Genomic DNA, 15,878 nt, shown 5'->3' with positions numbered 1-15,878 from the left:
TGTAAATGGGCAACTCTGGTAACGCTGCCCTCTCATTCATTGATCTGCTAACCATTATGCTCACGTGTCCTCTGATAATAATAGCTTTCTAGAATTAAACATTATTTGGATAATTGGTAAAAAAAAAGAAATCTCTTAATAGCCCTAACTGTGTGGTAGACCTACCCGAAAAACTAAAAAGCCATTTATTTCATTTGTAGACCTATCGGTATTTTTTATTTGTGCTATCATTAGTAATTTCTTTATTTGTTCTTAGTTTGTTATTAACTGCTTAGCCTCCTTGTCATTTTTTATTCAATTCAAAGTTTTAAATCAAGCTATCTCGTGCTACTGCAACAAAATGACCCAACTGTAAAATCAAAAATAGTGAGTGAGCAAAACTTTGTTTAATTACCATTATAACTAGCTATCTCACAATGTTTACATATGAATAAAAGCCTACATTAAAATCTGTCATATAAATTGGTCTTTTCATTAGAAATTAGCCTACTGATTGCCACCATTGATGGACAAATTTTTTTTATAATATAAAAAATATCTGTATGACAGTATATTCTGCAGTTCTCCCCTGCTGTACCGAATATCTATACTTTTCAAAGTATCATATCGAAGTTAGAAATTCAAATATTGTGATCAAAATAAATTTTGTAGGGTGCCACAAATTTGTTAAAATTTCCAAAGGGTGCCGCGACTAAAGAAAGGTTGGGAAACACTGCTCTAGATAGTTACAAGATCTATTGCTACATTGACTTTTAAGTACATTTACATATATTGCTACATTAAAGGCACAATATGTATGATTTTTTTTATTAAAATATCCAAAAAGCACTAGAACAGTGTTATATATTTTGCTGACTTGTGTACTTACATTATCCCAAATGTTTCGAAGAATGTTTAAATCCAGAGAAATAAGCAATTTGAACTAGTGACACGGACCGTGTCCATAGTGTCATTGTGTCACCTGCCAATGACGTCATAACCCCTCGATTTCCGGTTTTGTTTTGTAGAAAACATGGAAACACCAAAGACGCTTTAATATGTTGTGCGTTTTAATAGACCGGTGATGACCGCACAGAGTAGCATTATAACAGAACTTTCAAATGTATCTAGTATGATAAAACAGCGCTGCTTTTTTTCCCCCACATACGCACGACTGGAAGGAGCAGAAGCGTTCGACTGTGGCATAATAAAAGCTCCGCTGCTTTCGAGCCGTGTGTCATGCTCGTTCAGCGGCCTCGTTTCGCTTTGACGGCTTTCAGCCTCACCCTGCTTCATTCTACTACGTTAATAAATCATTAGCTCATCCATGAACATGATTTCTGCCCGAGTCCCGTCAGATTGCATCGGCTGTGGGGATGAAGACTCCAATGATTCCACACTCAGTCACCGCGTCATCAAACTACGCCTTTGTTTCTTTGTTTGTTTTGAATACGCGCCCTCTAGCGGCAAAAAATTATTGTGCCTTTAAGTTATAATGTGAAGACTCATATGTTCTCCCAGAACCCAAAACTTGTTCTGACTAGTGTCTTTGTCTGCAATGTGTTTAGAACTACCCTTGCCTTATGGGAAGAATCTCCAGGATTGAACGTAAATATGCCCAGAGATGCTCTGTGGAATGAGAGTTCAGGGGTCACATCAAGCTTGAGCGTTTCCTTGGAACCGGCTTGTTCATGGGACCCTTGTGACCCGTTACTATTGCTGAGTTCACCATTAATTCTGTCATGCTTTGTTTCTTGTGCTCCCTCTCTTTTTCCTTCATGCACAACTTCAGAGTTGTAAGTGGTGCCCTGACACAAAGATGACCCTAAAGACAAAAGCCGGTCTAAAAATGGCATTCCTCACAGACAGGCTGGCTTTGGAGTGGTGGTGTGAATATCTTCTGCAAGTTCTGTGTGTGGTGTTTGAGAGTGTCGGAATGAAAAAAAAACGTCCTGCTTTTTGGGGGGTGGGAATGATAGTTTGTACATATGTTCAGTTTTGTAGTGGTGGAAGGAATCCAGATGTTTTCCGTGTAGCCTCTTTCATGGAGATTACTTCAGCAAGAATCAGTATACCAGCTGGATTCATCCACCCCTCACATTTTCCCCTTTATCCTTTACTTCCTCAAAAAGTGCCTAAAATTCCCTCGAACGTTCCTCAAAACCACAAACCTGCACAATCAACAAGTGTTTTCACTCTGAGTCCCTGGAACAGGCACGTGGAGGACCAACGTGAAACACGAGGCAGGAAGTGAATAAGAAAGGAGATTTTGACTGCATGACTGTACCAGACACCGTCACCTCTCCCTTGCCCACATCGAGAAGCCCTACGGAGGAACATTAACAGCATGTAAATATTTTGATATCTGGATTCCATGAATGTGAAAAGAAGGTGGTTCTGTCCCAGCTGGCACCTCAGCTACTGAGGAATGTCTGGACTTGGAGGGGCTTCCCCTCATGCAGTCTCACTGCTACCGTTTCCATCGTTTACACATGGACCTCTCGCTGTTAAACGCAGTCAGATGTGGGAATTTCTCACTTATATGAATGACTGTAAGTGCGTATGTCTCGGACATACTGGTCTATATGAGCTGACAGACAGCATTTACAGTCTCAAAGATCTCTTTGTCAGTTATTATTCCTAAAAAAAAGCCCACACGTCATGAAGTAAAGGTGATGTGACTGAATGAAAGATGACGTCTATTTGGTTGTACACGTACACATTTACACATTTAGATTATTAACAGTGATTTAATCTGATAAACCTCTTTAAAAATGTAGTGCTGTAGTGACATATTGCAGAATAGCAAAAAAAAAATATTTAGGTACCTCACGAAACGTATTTTGGACAGACTTCTGATAGAGATTTACTTTGACCTGAACTGCAATCTTGATGGCTAATGGGTTTCTGGCACTATTCAGTATTTTACTGTTATTTCCTACAATGTCAGACATCTTTTTAACTTTTTGCATGAGGTGAAGAGCACTGTTGGAAGCAGTTGCTTGCTTCATTTAATTTATTTCATTTTATCTGTGTTCACTGTGAATCGGACACAAGACCTTGAGCTACAGGAACACAAAAATACCTTTCATGTGAATTCAAAGTGTTTTACGGTTAAGTGAGCTCAATAGGGTCAGTTTTATTTTGCGTCTCTAGGAATTTCCCCAAAACAAAACCTTGGATTTGAAGTATTGATGGCTCCTGTCGAACTTGTCATCCTATCAGTCAGGCAGATTACAACATTGCCTTCATTGTTGGTCACTGCATGTCGAGTCATGGACCAGACATTTTTCAAGCTTCACAAGGCACAAATTGTTGGTTCAAATATAATGAACAGAGAACATTCCTTGTTAGCCTGATATTTTATCCCTTAAAGGGTGCTTGATGTAATACCCAACACCTGCAAGGCATGTTTTGTATATATAAATATGAGTGTTTATGAACTGTATTTTCCATCAGCAAGCTCAAATGTACCTGTGCCATCATAGTAGGTCAACCTCTGAATTTCGTATGTGGGCAAAACCTGAGATTGATCAAACAGGGTGGCTCTTTGGTATAAAAATATGCAGTGGAAGGTGTCTGGTCTGATTTCTTTAGGCGGAGGTCATGCTATCAGGCAACAGGCGTAGGCTCTTCCTCACATCTGGCTGGATGACCCCGGTTCACACCCTCAGCTTCAACACTCAGCTCTTTGGTTTCCTCCAGACTTCCAGTGCTTAAGCAAACAGTGATGTGTCTGACTCGAGAGCCCACTTAAACCGTACCCAACCCATCGGTCTGGCCTTTATATAGTAATATTTACATTTAACATTTCTGCTCACTGCGTCTCCATGCGAGGCCTCCACACTCCTTTGGCTTTATCCCATTGGCCAACTTTCTCTCCCTCTTTTCTTTCATGCACACACGTGGACATTAAATTAGAAGCCACAGTCTTCGTCTTATGTTTACCGTGGTCAGTTGAAACATGTCTGGTAACCACCTCCCCGTTAGTAATACAGCATTACTGGGTTTACACATCTAAAACATTCCATTCAGTTGATATCATGGCAAACAGCCCTCGTGAGGGCACATGTGAGGGTATTTTTTGGAGCTAGCAAAGATACTTTTGAATTTTATAACAGTTAATATTCCTCCAAGCTATAAGATTCCTGTAACTGAACGGATTAGATGACAGATTCATGTGTTACTGTAATGAAAGTTCATGAAGGTCGAACATAGCTCATCAAAATCTAGGATGACCACCGTAAGACTGGTTAAGAATGTTTTGAGAGATATTGAAGTGAGGTTTTTGGTCAAATTCCAACTTTGGCCTTGTCTTATAAACTGTATCTGGTCAGCTTTGTCATAAGTGAGTCATGAATTATCTTCCTCCTCGGTGTGGCCCTCAGATTCCACCCTGAATGAGTAGAAGACACTCTTCTGATTAAAACAGTAACTGGAACATCTCCAGAACTTTCCCCAAGTAATTTACTGCTACACGAGAAAGTGACCTGATCCATTCTGGGAATATTGACTGATAAAGTGCTCTTTTGTTTTTTTCCTCACCAGACTCTTGAAGAACGGGTGGAAGAAATCCGTATAAGACCCATTTCATCCCATCTCAAGCACATACCCGTCATGGAAGGCTATGTGGAGATTAAGGACCGGGGCAAATGGAGGCAGATCTGCGATGAGCAGTGGACCCCTTTGAACAGCCGAGTCACCTGTGGAATGTACGGATTCCCCGGAGAGAAGAAGTACAACAACAAAGTCTACAAGTAAGAAAAAGTATCCACTGTTTTTCTTTGTATGACAAAAGACCATGAGTTAAACATGAATTTGATCCCTTTGAAAAAAGATACATTTTCAGGCCTTTGTGATAGGATGCAATAAAAATTAAGAAAAAACAGACAAGAAAGAAAGCAGACACACACAGAGATTTTAGGGTTTCCCCAAAAGTAACATCAACTTTGTAAAATGTAAAGTTACCATGCAACAAGAGTTATTTAGTCCTCAGTTGTGTGTGAACGCCTCCCCAAGTGAATCATGGCCAGATTGTATCCCAACATAATTCTTGGCCATTTCCCATCTAGCAGAGAACATTGTGTTTCCACTGTAACTCTGTTAAGGACATTTTATTGTAAAACTGCCTATAAATGATCACTTGAGTGTGTTTTAACCACATTTGCACACCAAAACACACTATAACACACGAAAGTTCATAGCCAGCGTCTATATATTTGTATATGTTTCTAAAAATAAAACATTCCAGGAAATGTTCAGAAAATTTTGGGTTTTTTACATCTATTCATGGGTTTATTTCTAAACTAAGCAACATACTAAAGAAAGTATTTAAAGATGAGGTTTGTCTATGTTTGTTTGTTTGTTGGAACATTTCATAAAGGCCCAGTTTTTAAGCCACTGGCCACGTGACCTCACTTTTCCTCAGTGGCAGTCCATTTATGTTAAGTCTGGGCCTTTAATACCATTGAGAAATGCAGTTTTGCAATGAGTAGGATATCATAAATGGCATTGCCTTACACCACAGTCAACGTTTAGTACCAAAAATGCAACTGAGATATCAGGAAATGCTCACAGATTTGAACAGACTTATATTGAACTCAGAACATGCGGTGCTCATTAAATTAGTGTTTAATGATTTCCTAATCTGGAGGAAAGGAAACCTGCAGGCTTCATAGATTGTTTGAGTCAAGATGTTTGGTGACCCTTGCTGATCTAGGATTTTCTCTGTACTGTGGAATCATTGGAAATGTCATGTTTTCTTGAGTTAGCACAGCAGTACTGCCACAGGCAATGTCCCTATAGTAGTCATAACACATCCCTCTGAATTATGGTTGTGATATCCTCCTAAACAAGAAGTACATTTCTGAAATATATATTTAATTCCATTATTAATTATTTTGTAGCATCTGAAATATATATTTAATTCCATTATTAATTGTTTTGTAGCACAACTGATCTTTATCCGTGGCTCTGTTTCACAGATCACTGTCCATGCGTAAGAAAAAGAACTACTGGGGGTTCTCAGTGAACTGCACAGGAAATGAAGCCCACCTGTCCAGCTGTAGGCTGGGCAAAGCCCTGGAGCCCAAGCGGAACGGCACATGTGGACGTGGCCTGCCTGTGGTGGTCAGCTGTGTGCCTGGAAGAGCTTTTGCCTCCTCATCTTCCACTGGCTTCCGCAAGGCTTACAGACCAGAGGTTGGTAGTGTAATCACTAGCACTGCTTAGCATCCAAATAAGGAGTGACGCTGGAACATTATGAATACAGTGTCATCAGCAAAAGAAAAGTCATTCATGATTGCCTTTGATAAGGCGTTCTGGATAGCATTGGGCTCACAGACAGACAGTTGATAAACAAGCCATAATATACTATTTAAAAGTATAGTAAAGTACTATTTAAAAGTATATTATGGCCTTAGACTTTCTAGAACATATTCAACTGATAGAAAATAGTAATTCATGGCATGTACAATCAACAGCACATGATGTTAGCATTAGTAGTCTCATGATTTGAAGGCGCTAGTGCTTCTCAACAACAACAAAAAAGAGTTACGATAGAATGAAAACAGCATTCCTAAGAATCTACAGTGCCAGCAGGAAAATATATTTCTAATCATCTTTCATGAGGGTTTTCCTTATGAACCAGTTAGCACTGGGCTCACTCAATCACATGTTTATACTGATAAACAACCCTTATAAAAATTAACCATAGTTTTATTGTAGTAAAAGTGTAGTGACCATGATTTTTTGCCATATTGATTTCCATTTCTATAACCACAGTTTTACTACAAATACCATGGTTAAACTATGGTTAGTGTAGCAAAACCATGGTTAATTATGGTAATTAATAACTATATTAATCATGGTTTTTTGGTTTTATTTGTAGTAAAACCATGGTTCATTTTCATAAGGGAAGCAACAATATTGTGCTATTTTATAATATATTATGGCCTTAAACTTTGTAGAAAATATCCATTACGGACAATAATGAGTCATTGACATGAACAACATTCAGAAAATGAAGTTTGCATTAGCAGCCTCATGCTACTAGCGCTGCTTAGCAGGAAAGTAAGAAGTGACACTGGAATAAAAATAGCTTTCCTAAGAATCTGCACTGTCCTCTGCAATGATATAATGAATGAAAATTTATTTTTGACTATCTACCATCAGCTGTTTGCGGTTAGCTTCACAGACTACTTGTTTGTACTAATGCACACGTGCAAATTAATTTTCCATTTTTTAAATTCTAAACGTCTGTAGAAGGCTGAATGTTGAATGCTAGGTTTACAGTCCCTCTCAGAGATGATTTCTGGTTGTGGAATGTTTGGCGAGTCTGTTTTCCCTCATCTGTCGGCCTCTTACTCACATTTCTGGAAAGAATTGCTTCCTCTTCCATTATGTTTCCTGTGGATCATCATGTTTGTACAGCCTGGATATCATAGTGACACTTCAGTCATGTAGTACATTAAATCACATTTTCTTTTCAAAGAAAAAAAGATTGCACAATATTGAAACACACTACAGACATCTAAACTGAGTGTGTTTATATAAGGGATGGGGAAAAAATATATCCGAAAAAGGCTGAACGTTTCTGGACGTTGATCATGGTAGTACCCTTGCTGGATCAGATTCATATACAGAGAGAGCTAGACTGAACAAACACAGGTCACTGAGGGTGTGTGGATTGATCATCCTGCTAATTTCTTCCATCTGATTTTGCAGCAACCCTTGGTTCGTCTGCGGGGAGGTGCGAATATCGGTGAAGGGAGAGTGGAAGTGCTGAAGAATGGAGTTTGGGGAACGGTCTGCGATGATAACTGGAACATGAGGGCTGCCACCGTTGTGTGTCGAGAGTTGGGCTTTGGGAGCGCCAAAGAGGCTCTCAGTGGAGCGAAGTTAGGACAAGGTTAGTTAATACATTATATCGGTGGTTCGAAACAAATGGATCATGGGGAGAGTTGGGAGTCAATCCTATACGAATCAATTATTTGATTGAGGAATTGAGAATCAAGAGTCGACTCCATTACCTTGATTTCTAAACTACTTCAAGTCTTAGAAGAACCTTAAAGGGTTAGTTCACCCAAAAATTCTGTCATTAACCCTTTAGGCGCCAGGGTTTTTTGGAAAAATGCTGGATTTTGACATCAAGATTTCAAAAGCTTGTGGCTTGAAAGGGCTTAAAGATAGAGATCTAATTAGCATATTATGACATCATCAGGAGGCACCTCTTGAATGTCATAATATTCAGGAAATAATAGATATTGAATTGATGTTTGAACTTATTTTAATGTTTTTTTTTGTCTTTTTATCCTCATTCCAAATGATCAGAAAATAGGAAACCAACAATAAAACAGGATAAAGTACTAAATTATTACTATTCTATATAGTAGTAAAACACATGTGAACAGTAGCCTACTTTTTGATCAGTTCATCAGAAATTATGAAAATAAATAATAATAATAGATATTGCCCTGCCACCCCCATCCCCGTTGGGCAAAGGGTCGAAATGATCACTTGTTTGTGCTTCGTGAACACTCTCACCTTGCACGGCGGCAACATTGCTCTGCAAAGATGTACTGGGAGAAGCGCGATTATTAGACGACCGATCGTCATTTCCAAAAGGCAAATATTCCCCTTCAGAGTCAGAATCGGTTAATAACATTTGCAACACATCTGCACGGTACAACTTTTTATTAGCCATTTGGTGATTTTCTCTCACAAATCTAACAATTTACTCGCACGCTATGAACTGAACTGCTTCCGCATCAATGACACAATAGCTCACTTGCTCTGCTATTTCCTCAAACACTTTGGAATGTGACGTAATTTTGGTCTAGAATTGAAGTACTACATGTCTGCCATCTAGTGGTAGGGAATACAAATGAGCTATTACACCATATTAGGAACTACAGTCTATTTGATTAAGTATGGCGTCTTGTCGCAATTTTGCGACTTTGGCACTTAGAGGGTTAATTACTCACCCTCATGTCGTTCCAAACCCGTAAGACCTCCGTTTATCTTCGGAACAAAAATTAAGATATTTTTGATGCATTCTGACACCTCTCTGACCCTCCCATAGATGGCAAAGGTACTGCCACGATCAACGTCCAGAAACGTAGCAAGGAGATCTGTACAGTGACGCGGTGGAGACGAAATGTTGAATAAAGTCATTATTTGTTTTATTTTGCACACAAAAAGTATTCTCGTAGCTTCGTAATATTATGGTTGAACCCCTGATATCACATGGATTATTTTACCGATCTCCTTGCTACGTTTCTGGACGTTGATCATGGTAGTACCCTTGCTGTCTATGGGAGGGTCATAGTGCTGTCAGAATTCACCAAAATATCTTACTTTGTGTTCCAAAGATGAACGGAGGTCTTACGGGTTTGGAACGACATGAGGGTGAGTAAATAATGACAGAATTTTCATTTTTGGGTGAACTATCCCTTTAAGAGCTTGTAGAGGGAAATTTGATTAATTCCATTGCCTCAGTTGATTTAGTACACTAAAAAGACTCGTTCAGATTTGTTCATCGATTCATTTGGTGACTCTTTTTACACCGTTACACCTGTAGGTGGAAATTAGAGTATTATGAGTGATTGCTCCAATCATTCACTCAACAGAATAGTTCAAACCTAGATTTGTTCGAACTTAAAATCTAGAATTGATTCCAAAAAGTTGGAATTAAACAGCTCTAGGCGCAGGTCTGTACTGACGGGGGTTAAAAAAAATGCTAAATGCAAATAATAAAATGCAACTAACCAAATAATAACGCATAGCTTATATTTCACAACTGGCTTTTGGAAAGAAAATAATGATGTATACCCATTAAGCAGGAAGCAAAAATCAGTCACACATTGTTCTAAAACAGCAGCATCGACGGCAGCCTCTGTCTCTGGCATTCATCAGACGTTCATGGATCACTGCTCTTTACTAAAGTGTCTTTGATCAGGCGCATGAGAGGCAGATTTTTTGAGCATTCTTTAGCAAGGAGAGTCATGCATAACGAAACATCTGTGCTCCAACTGCATGTGGAGATAGTAGCTCTTCAGCTGGTGTTTGGACAGGTTCTTAAAGTAATGGATGTTTAAGATCCATTTTCAAAGGACTTGCTGAGAGATGATGTGCACATCTAGAATTACTTTTACATTGCGGATCTGGGAGGAAAAGATTACATGCGCACTGGTCTTTTATTCCATATGCATACTGTAAGGATTCACTGCAATCACAATGAAATTAAGATGATCATTTTGCTAGTCTATTAAATATAGGAAACTCTGTAGGAAATATCCAACAGGGAAAATATTTACTAATTTCTGAAAAAATATATATTTAGCAGTAACTTTTGAGATGAGAACAATGCTTTCTTCTTTCTCCAAGAGGGTTTATTGACTAATGTGGCATAGAAATTAGCTGTCAATCATCAAACTGACTTTAGCCTTTAGCTATGAAAACTACTTTAAATCAGTCTCCAATCTGCTTTGATTCACGTTAAAATGCATTCTTCCCAAACAAAGGTCCGTTTGTGGTATTTTAAGGCTTTATTTTCTCATGTTTTTAAAAGTCAAGAGTGAGATCAACAACTCTTTGCTTACTCTAAACAAAAACTCCTTCAGATCTTCCGAATCACCCTCCTAAAATCCATGCACGTGGACGTGATTAATGTCATCTGATGTGATCGGAAGACAACTTCAAATAAACAAAACTGCATCATTGCTGCATCTACTGTTTCATGTGACTCCAGTGAATAATATCTGAGTATGACATCTGGTTGATGTTTATTAGCTGAATTCCTTTTTGTAGTTCCAAAATGTGCCTTGGAGCAAGTCACTTCAAGAATTGACCATGAATATCTATGTGTATTAAATATATCGAGAATATTTTGTACAATATATAAAATATGCTGATTGTTCTCTTATTATTATGAACTATTTTTAAGCTGAAACATGTAAGAAAACACAAAAAAAAAACATTCAATATTTCCGGTCCATGAACACGTTTGGTCATAATGCCCCATTACATATCATCATTAACTTAAAATTAAAAACTGATTATGGATGTGTGTGTTTTCTCAGGAATGGGTCCGGTCCACATGAATGAGGTGGAGTGCTCTGGATTTGAGAAATCTCTCACTGACTGTTACTTCAATAATGATGCTCTGGGCTGCAGTCATGAGGAGGACGCTGCCGTACGCTGTAATATACCTGCCATGGGTTTCCAGAAGAGGGTCAGGACCCTTAAACTCTCCTTACATATTCTATTATTGTTCTAACACTAGAACTTTCACAAACTGGTACTTTTGACTATAACAGATACGTCTAAGCGGAGGAAGGAACCCATATGAGGGACGTGTGGAGGTTCTGACTGAGAAGAACGGTTCTCTGGTTTGGGGAACCGTTTGTAGTGAAAACTGGGGGATGATCGAGGCCATGGTGGTCTGCAGACAGCTGGGATTAGGCTTCGCCAGCAATGCGTTTCAGGTAAATCTACCCACTAAAGTGCTCTCTAATCTTTTCTGGCTGCAAAATTTCCAGAAATTCACCAGAAGAGGTCCATTGTCTGTTGTCAGCAGTGTAGAGATTTCAAGCCAAGCAGATTTCATCTAATGAAGGGCCACTTTCAATAGTGCTGAACTAACCACAATGCATTGTTTCATGAATGAGTCATCATAGTGTTCGAATCACTCATGCGTATGAGACTATTTTGGGGTATCTGGTGTAGATGAAGGACTTTAATGAAGGCACATACACTATGGCAGTGGTTCCCAATCCTGGTCCTGGAGAACCCCCAACACTCCACGTTTTTGGTGTCTCTCTTATCTGACACTCACATTTGAGGTCTTGGAGTCTTCACTAATGAGCTGATGAGTTGAATCAGGTGTGTTTAAATATGGAGACATCTAAAATGTGCAGTGTTGGGGGTTCTCCAGGACCAGGATTGGGAACCACTGCGCTATGCAACCAGTGTGGCGTCCCCATTTCATCCATGCAAGTTTGCTGGATGCCGTAACCCTATTAAATCCCATTCATTTCAATAATTAATATTTGAATGTGTGTGTAAGATCACACAGACTGTCTAGATCTGGACTAGAGATGGGTATTTAACAGCCCAGTGACAAACTCATGGTGATACAGGCCTGGAAACTATGAATGCATTAGAAAGGGTATGGAGGGAATAGCTTGATGGGCGGTTTCATGAGTGGAAATTGGAAAACCCTTAAGTGCTTCTGCAGGCTAATGCCATGACTAAGTGGTATTATGATGATTGACTGAAATTTGCCACTAGCTGAGGCATATGGCCGCATGTCAAGACATTATGGCTGTACTTGCTTCAACTTTGGACACATTGCAGTTAGATCTCCTGTCATGGTCATTATAAGTCCCTCCTGAAAAGGTTAGCGTAATGATTCATACAGGCTTATGCTAGTGTGGTGTTGGTTTAACTTGTGCCCTGCTTATAGAAACCGGCCTAAACTGATTTGTTGGTCTTATTTGGTCTCCCAGCCTGGTCAGGCTGATCTTTTTGCTGGTTTTTGAGTTTATCTTAAACTAGCTAAGACCAACTTAAACCAGAAAACCAGCCTAGGCAGGTTTAATCTGTTTTTCAGCAGGGTAGACAAGCACAATGTAGCAAGTAAAGCTGTACAGCTATGATGTTCTTCCTGGTAAAGTGGTTGACCAAGCTTGACCAACTAGTCAATCTGAAGACCAGTGGGGCCTTAATTTCTCAAATTAAATTTAGTTTTTTTTTTAATATAAAATAAAATGCTTGCTGTTCCACATATACTAGTGTTCAAAAGTTTGGGTTCACTGAGAATGATTGATTGATTTGTTTGTTTTAAAGACATTCATATTTTTCTTCATCAAGAACACTTGTGAAAGAAATGTATACTTACAAAATATTTCTATTTCAAATAAAAACTATCCTTTAGAACTTTTTATTCATCAAAGAATCTTGTTTCCACAAAAAGTATTAATCTCCACAACTGTTTTCAACATTGATAAGGATTAGAAATGTTTCTTGAGCAGCAAATCAGCATATTAGAGTGATTTCTGAATGATCGTGTGACAATGAAGACTGGAGTAATGATGCTGAAAATCAGCTTTGCATCACAGGAATAAATTACATTTTAAAATATATTCAAATAGAAAACAGCTATTTTGAATTATAATAATATTTCACAATATTACTGTTTTTTCTGTATTTTTGATCAAATAAATGCAGCCTAGAAGATACTTAAAAGCGATTTAAACGATGCATTAATAGGGAAGTTTGTTCAGCGACGTGCTGTTGGTCACGTTTTCGGTTACCAAGCTCGAAAAGTGCAAGATACAACTTCCAGATGTCAGACTGGCCATTAAACATTTGTTCGACAGTCTGGACCGGTGGGTCTTTCCAGACAGCATGTGTGGAGGGTTTTACAATGGGGAGAGTTGAAGAAAGCACATGGAAAGTCTGACAGAATGTGCCCACATCCCCCTGCCCACGGCGGGAGTCCAGCAGGCTTATCTGTCAAAGGAGGCTGTGACTCAGCGCTGTGCAGTCTAAGACAAAACACATGGAAAACACACCATAATGCTTGATGATTACTCATCATGAACATATGTTTGTGCAGTCAAGAACACTGACAGAGACTTTCCCCATCTTGTGGGGTACAGCATGTCTTATGTTTCAGACCTCTAAACTTATGCAACAGCTGTAATCCTGAGAGCAGATGCTCAAATCACGTTCAGGAACATTCAGTTGATCTGGAAAACGTGATTAAACAGCCCTCGTTTGGTGAGAAGGTGTAATGACACCCAGATATCTGTCTTCTAGGTTTGCATCAGGGTTATTATAAAACCATTATTTATATATATACAGTATATATATATCATTTTAATTTCAGCTAGTTCCCAAGAAAACATTTCTCATTTTCATGTAGTTTAACTTTGTTCTAAAATAACTAAAACTAAATCTGGAAAAAAAACAAAACTAATAAAAATGACCAAAAAAAAATAAACCTCCACAAAAATTTAAATAAAAACAAAAAATATAAAAATAAATTCTAATTCAAACTATTAATAAAAACTATAATAATATATCATTGATACTAAATTCTGAGTCAAGTCCTTTTCGATGTGGTTGAAGAAACAAAATGAGCAAACAAGCACATTAAAGGTTTTCCAAATGTGTTATATTCCATACAATAGTTTTGTGATTTGAACAGTGATTTGAAGTCTACAATCTAACTGAATCAGTGAACAAATCATTATTTTGAGCCGGCTCTTTTCAGTAAACCAATTGATTTGGTTCAGAAACCAGACATATTCTTTTACAAATTGCATTGCATCAATGAGGTGCAAGAAGAAAAAACCCCCACAAGATAGACCATATATTATAAAAATGTGATTTAAATGAGAATGTGAATATATTGTGTGACTCTTAAATGACAGCAGTAATTTCTCTGAGAATCTTAGCAGCTCATGTGTAACGTGTGTTTGTATAGGAGACGTGGTACTGGGCTGGAGATGCAAGTGCAGACAATGTTGTGATGAGCGGAGTCAGATGCTCAGGAACTGAGATGAGTCTTCCTCAGTGTCTTCATCACGGCAAACACATCAACTGCCCCAGAGGAGGAGGACGCTTCGCTGCTGGGGTCACCTGCTCTGATAGTGAGACAATATCCTCTTACTGATTATCATGCTCTTAAGAATAGTGATTTCATTCCTTGTTTTTTTTTTATCACTAATGTAAGTAGACTAAAAAGCAGGTCCAAAAGTATTGTAGTATCTCACAATGTAATGCACTTCACTTAACCTTTAATTTCCACTGTGATGTAATATTTGTTCAGTAATATTTCATTTAATATTTCATTTTTTTCTTAAAATCTAACTTTAAAAATATTTATTTAATATAATATTCTTTAGCATTTTATATACATCTATGTACACAAAATTGTTTAAAAATGAAAAAAAAAAATCTATAATGCATACTGTTCCACACATACTTCTATTTAAAAGTTTAAAACACTTGTATTCATTAAAATAATCAAAGTGGCATTTATAATGTTGCAAACGATATCTGTGTTCTTTTGAAATTTCTATTCATCAAATAATCTTGAAAATCACAATTTCAAAAAACAAAATCAGCATATTAGAATGCTTTCTGAAGGATTGTGTGACTGAAGACTGGAGTAATGATGCTGAAAATCCAGCTTTGCATCACAAGATTTTTTTTTGTTTTTATAATACATTTAAAACAGAAAACAGTTGTTTTAAAATTGTAATAATATTTTTTAGTGATTGTTTTTATGATTTGATTTTGTTGGGTATTTTGAAACTAAATTTAAGATGGGTCATCAGCCCCATGTTTTCTAACCTGACCTGGTTGTCTAGACTGACACGCATGGAGGAATTTGCTCTGTCTGACCTCTGACCTCTGATCTCAGCGGCTCCTGACCTGGTGCTGAACGCTCAGCTGGTGGAGCAGACAACCTATCTGGAGGACCGGCCCATGTACGCTCTACAGTGTGCCCTCGAGGAGAACTGCCTGTCCAGCACTGCCAAAAAGAACGACCATAGCTCCTACCGCCGCCTGCTCCGCTTCTCCTCCCAGATCCACAATGTTGGCCAATCTGATTTCAGACCCAAAATGGGTCACCACGCCTGGACCTGGCACGAGTGTCACAGGCAAGACCTTAGACCCTGCAGTAAACACCATAAAAACAAACACATACAGTGGTGTGAAAAAGATATATATATATATATATATATATATATATATATATAAGTACACACACACACATGTATATATAATCTATATCTATCACTGAGCTTCACATCATATTGGCCAGAGAAATATATTTTTGCCATATCCGCCTTATTTTTCCAGTAAGAGCAGGTGTGGCCATT

At 38.2% G+C, this 15,878-nt stretch overlaps 1 protein-coding gene across 1 annotated transcript in view; it reads left to right on the top strand.

The window, feature by feature from the left end:
* LOC107586171 (lysyl oxidase homolog 2A-like) overlaps positions 1-15,861 on the top strand; it is a 24,825-nt gene extending 8,964 nt beyond the window's left edge. The window contains exons 3-10 of the mRNA XM_016273443.1: positions 4,528-4,736; positions 5,964-6,180; positions 7,705-7,888; positions 11,061-11,212; positions 11,298-11,465; positions 14,474-14,639; positions 15,416-15,676; positions 15,821-15,861. Coding sequence (XP_016128929.1) covers positions 4,528-4,736; positions 5,964-6,180; positions 7,705-7,888; positions 11,061-11,212; positions 11,298-11,465; positions 14,474-14,639; positions 15,416-15,676; positions 15,821-15,861 — 1,398 coding nt within the window. The remainder of the gene's footprint in view (positions 1-4,527; positions 4,737-5,963; positions 6,181-7,704; positions 7,889-11,060; positions 11,213-11,297; positions 11,466-14,473; positions 14,640-15,415; positions 15,677-15,820) is intronic.
* The last annotated feature ends 17 nt before the right edge of the window (positions 15,862-15,878 follow it).

The sequence above is a fragment of the Sinocyclocheilus grahami genome, unplaced genomic scaffold (genome assembly GCF_001515645.1).
Source record: "Sinocyclocheilus grahami isolate Dianchi unplaced genomic scaffold, SAMN03320097.WGS_v1.1 scaffold78.1, whole genome shotgun sequence".
NCBI classification, from domain to species: domain Eukaryota; kingdom Metazoa; phylum Chordata; class Actinopteri; order Cypriniformes; family Cyprinidae; genus Sinocyclocheilus; species Sinocyclocheilus grahami.
The sequence above is the reverse complement of the archived record's forward strand: the minus strand, read 5'-3'. Positions and strand labels throughout refer to the sequence as shown.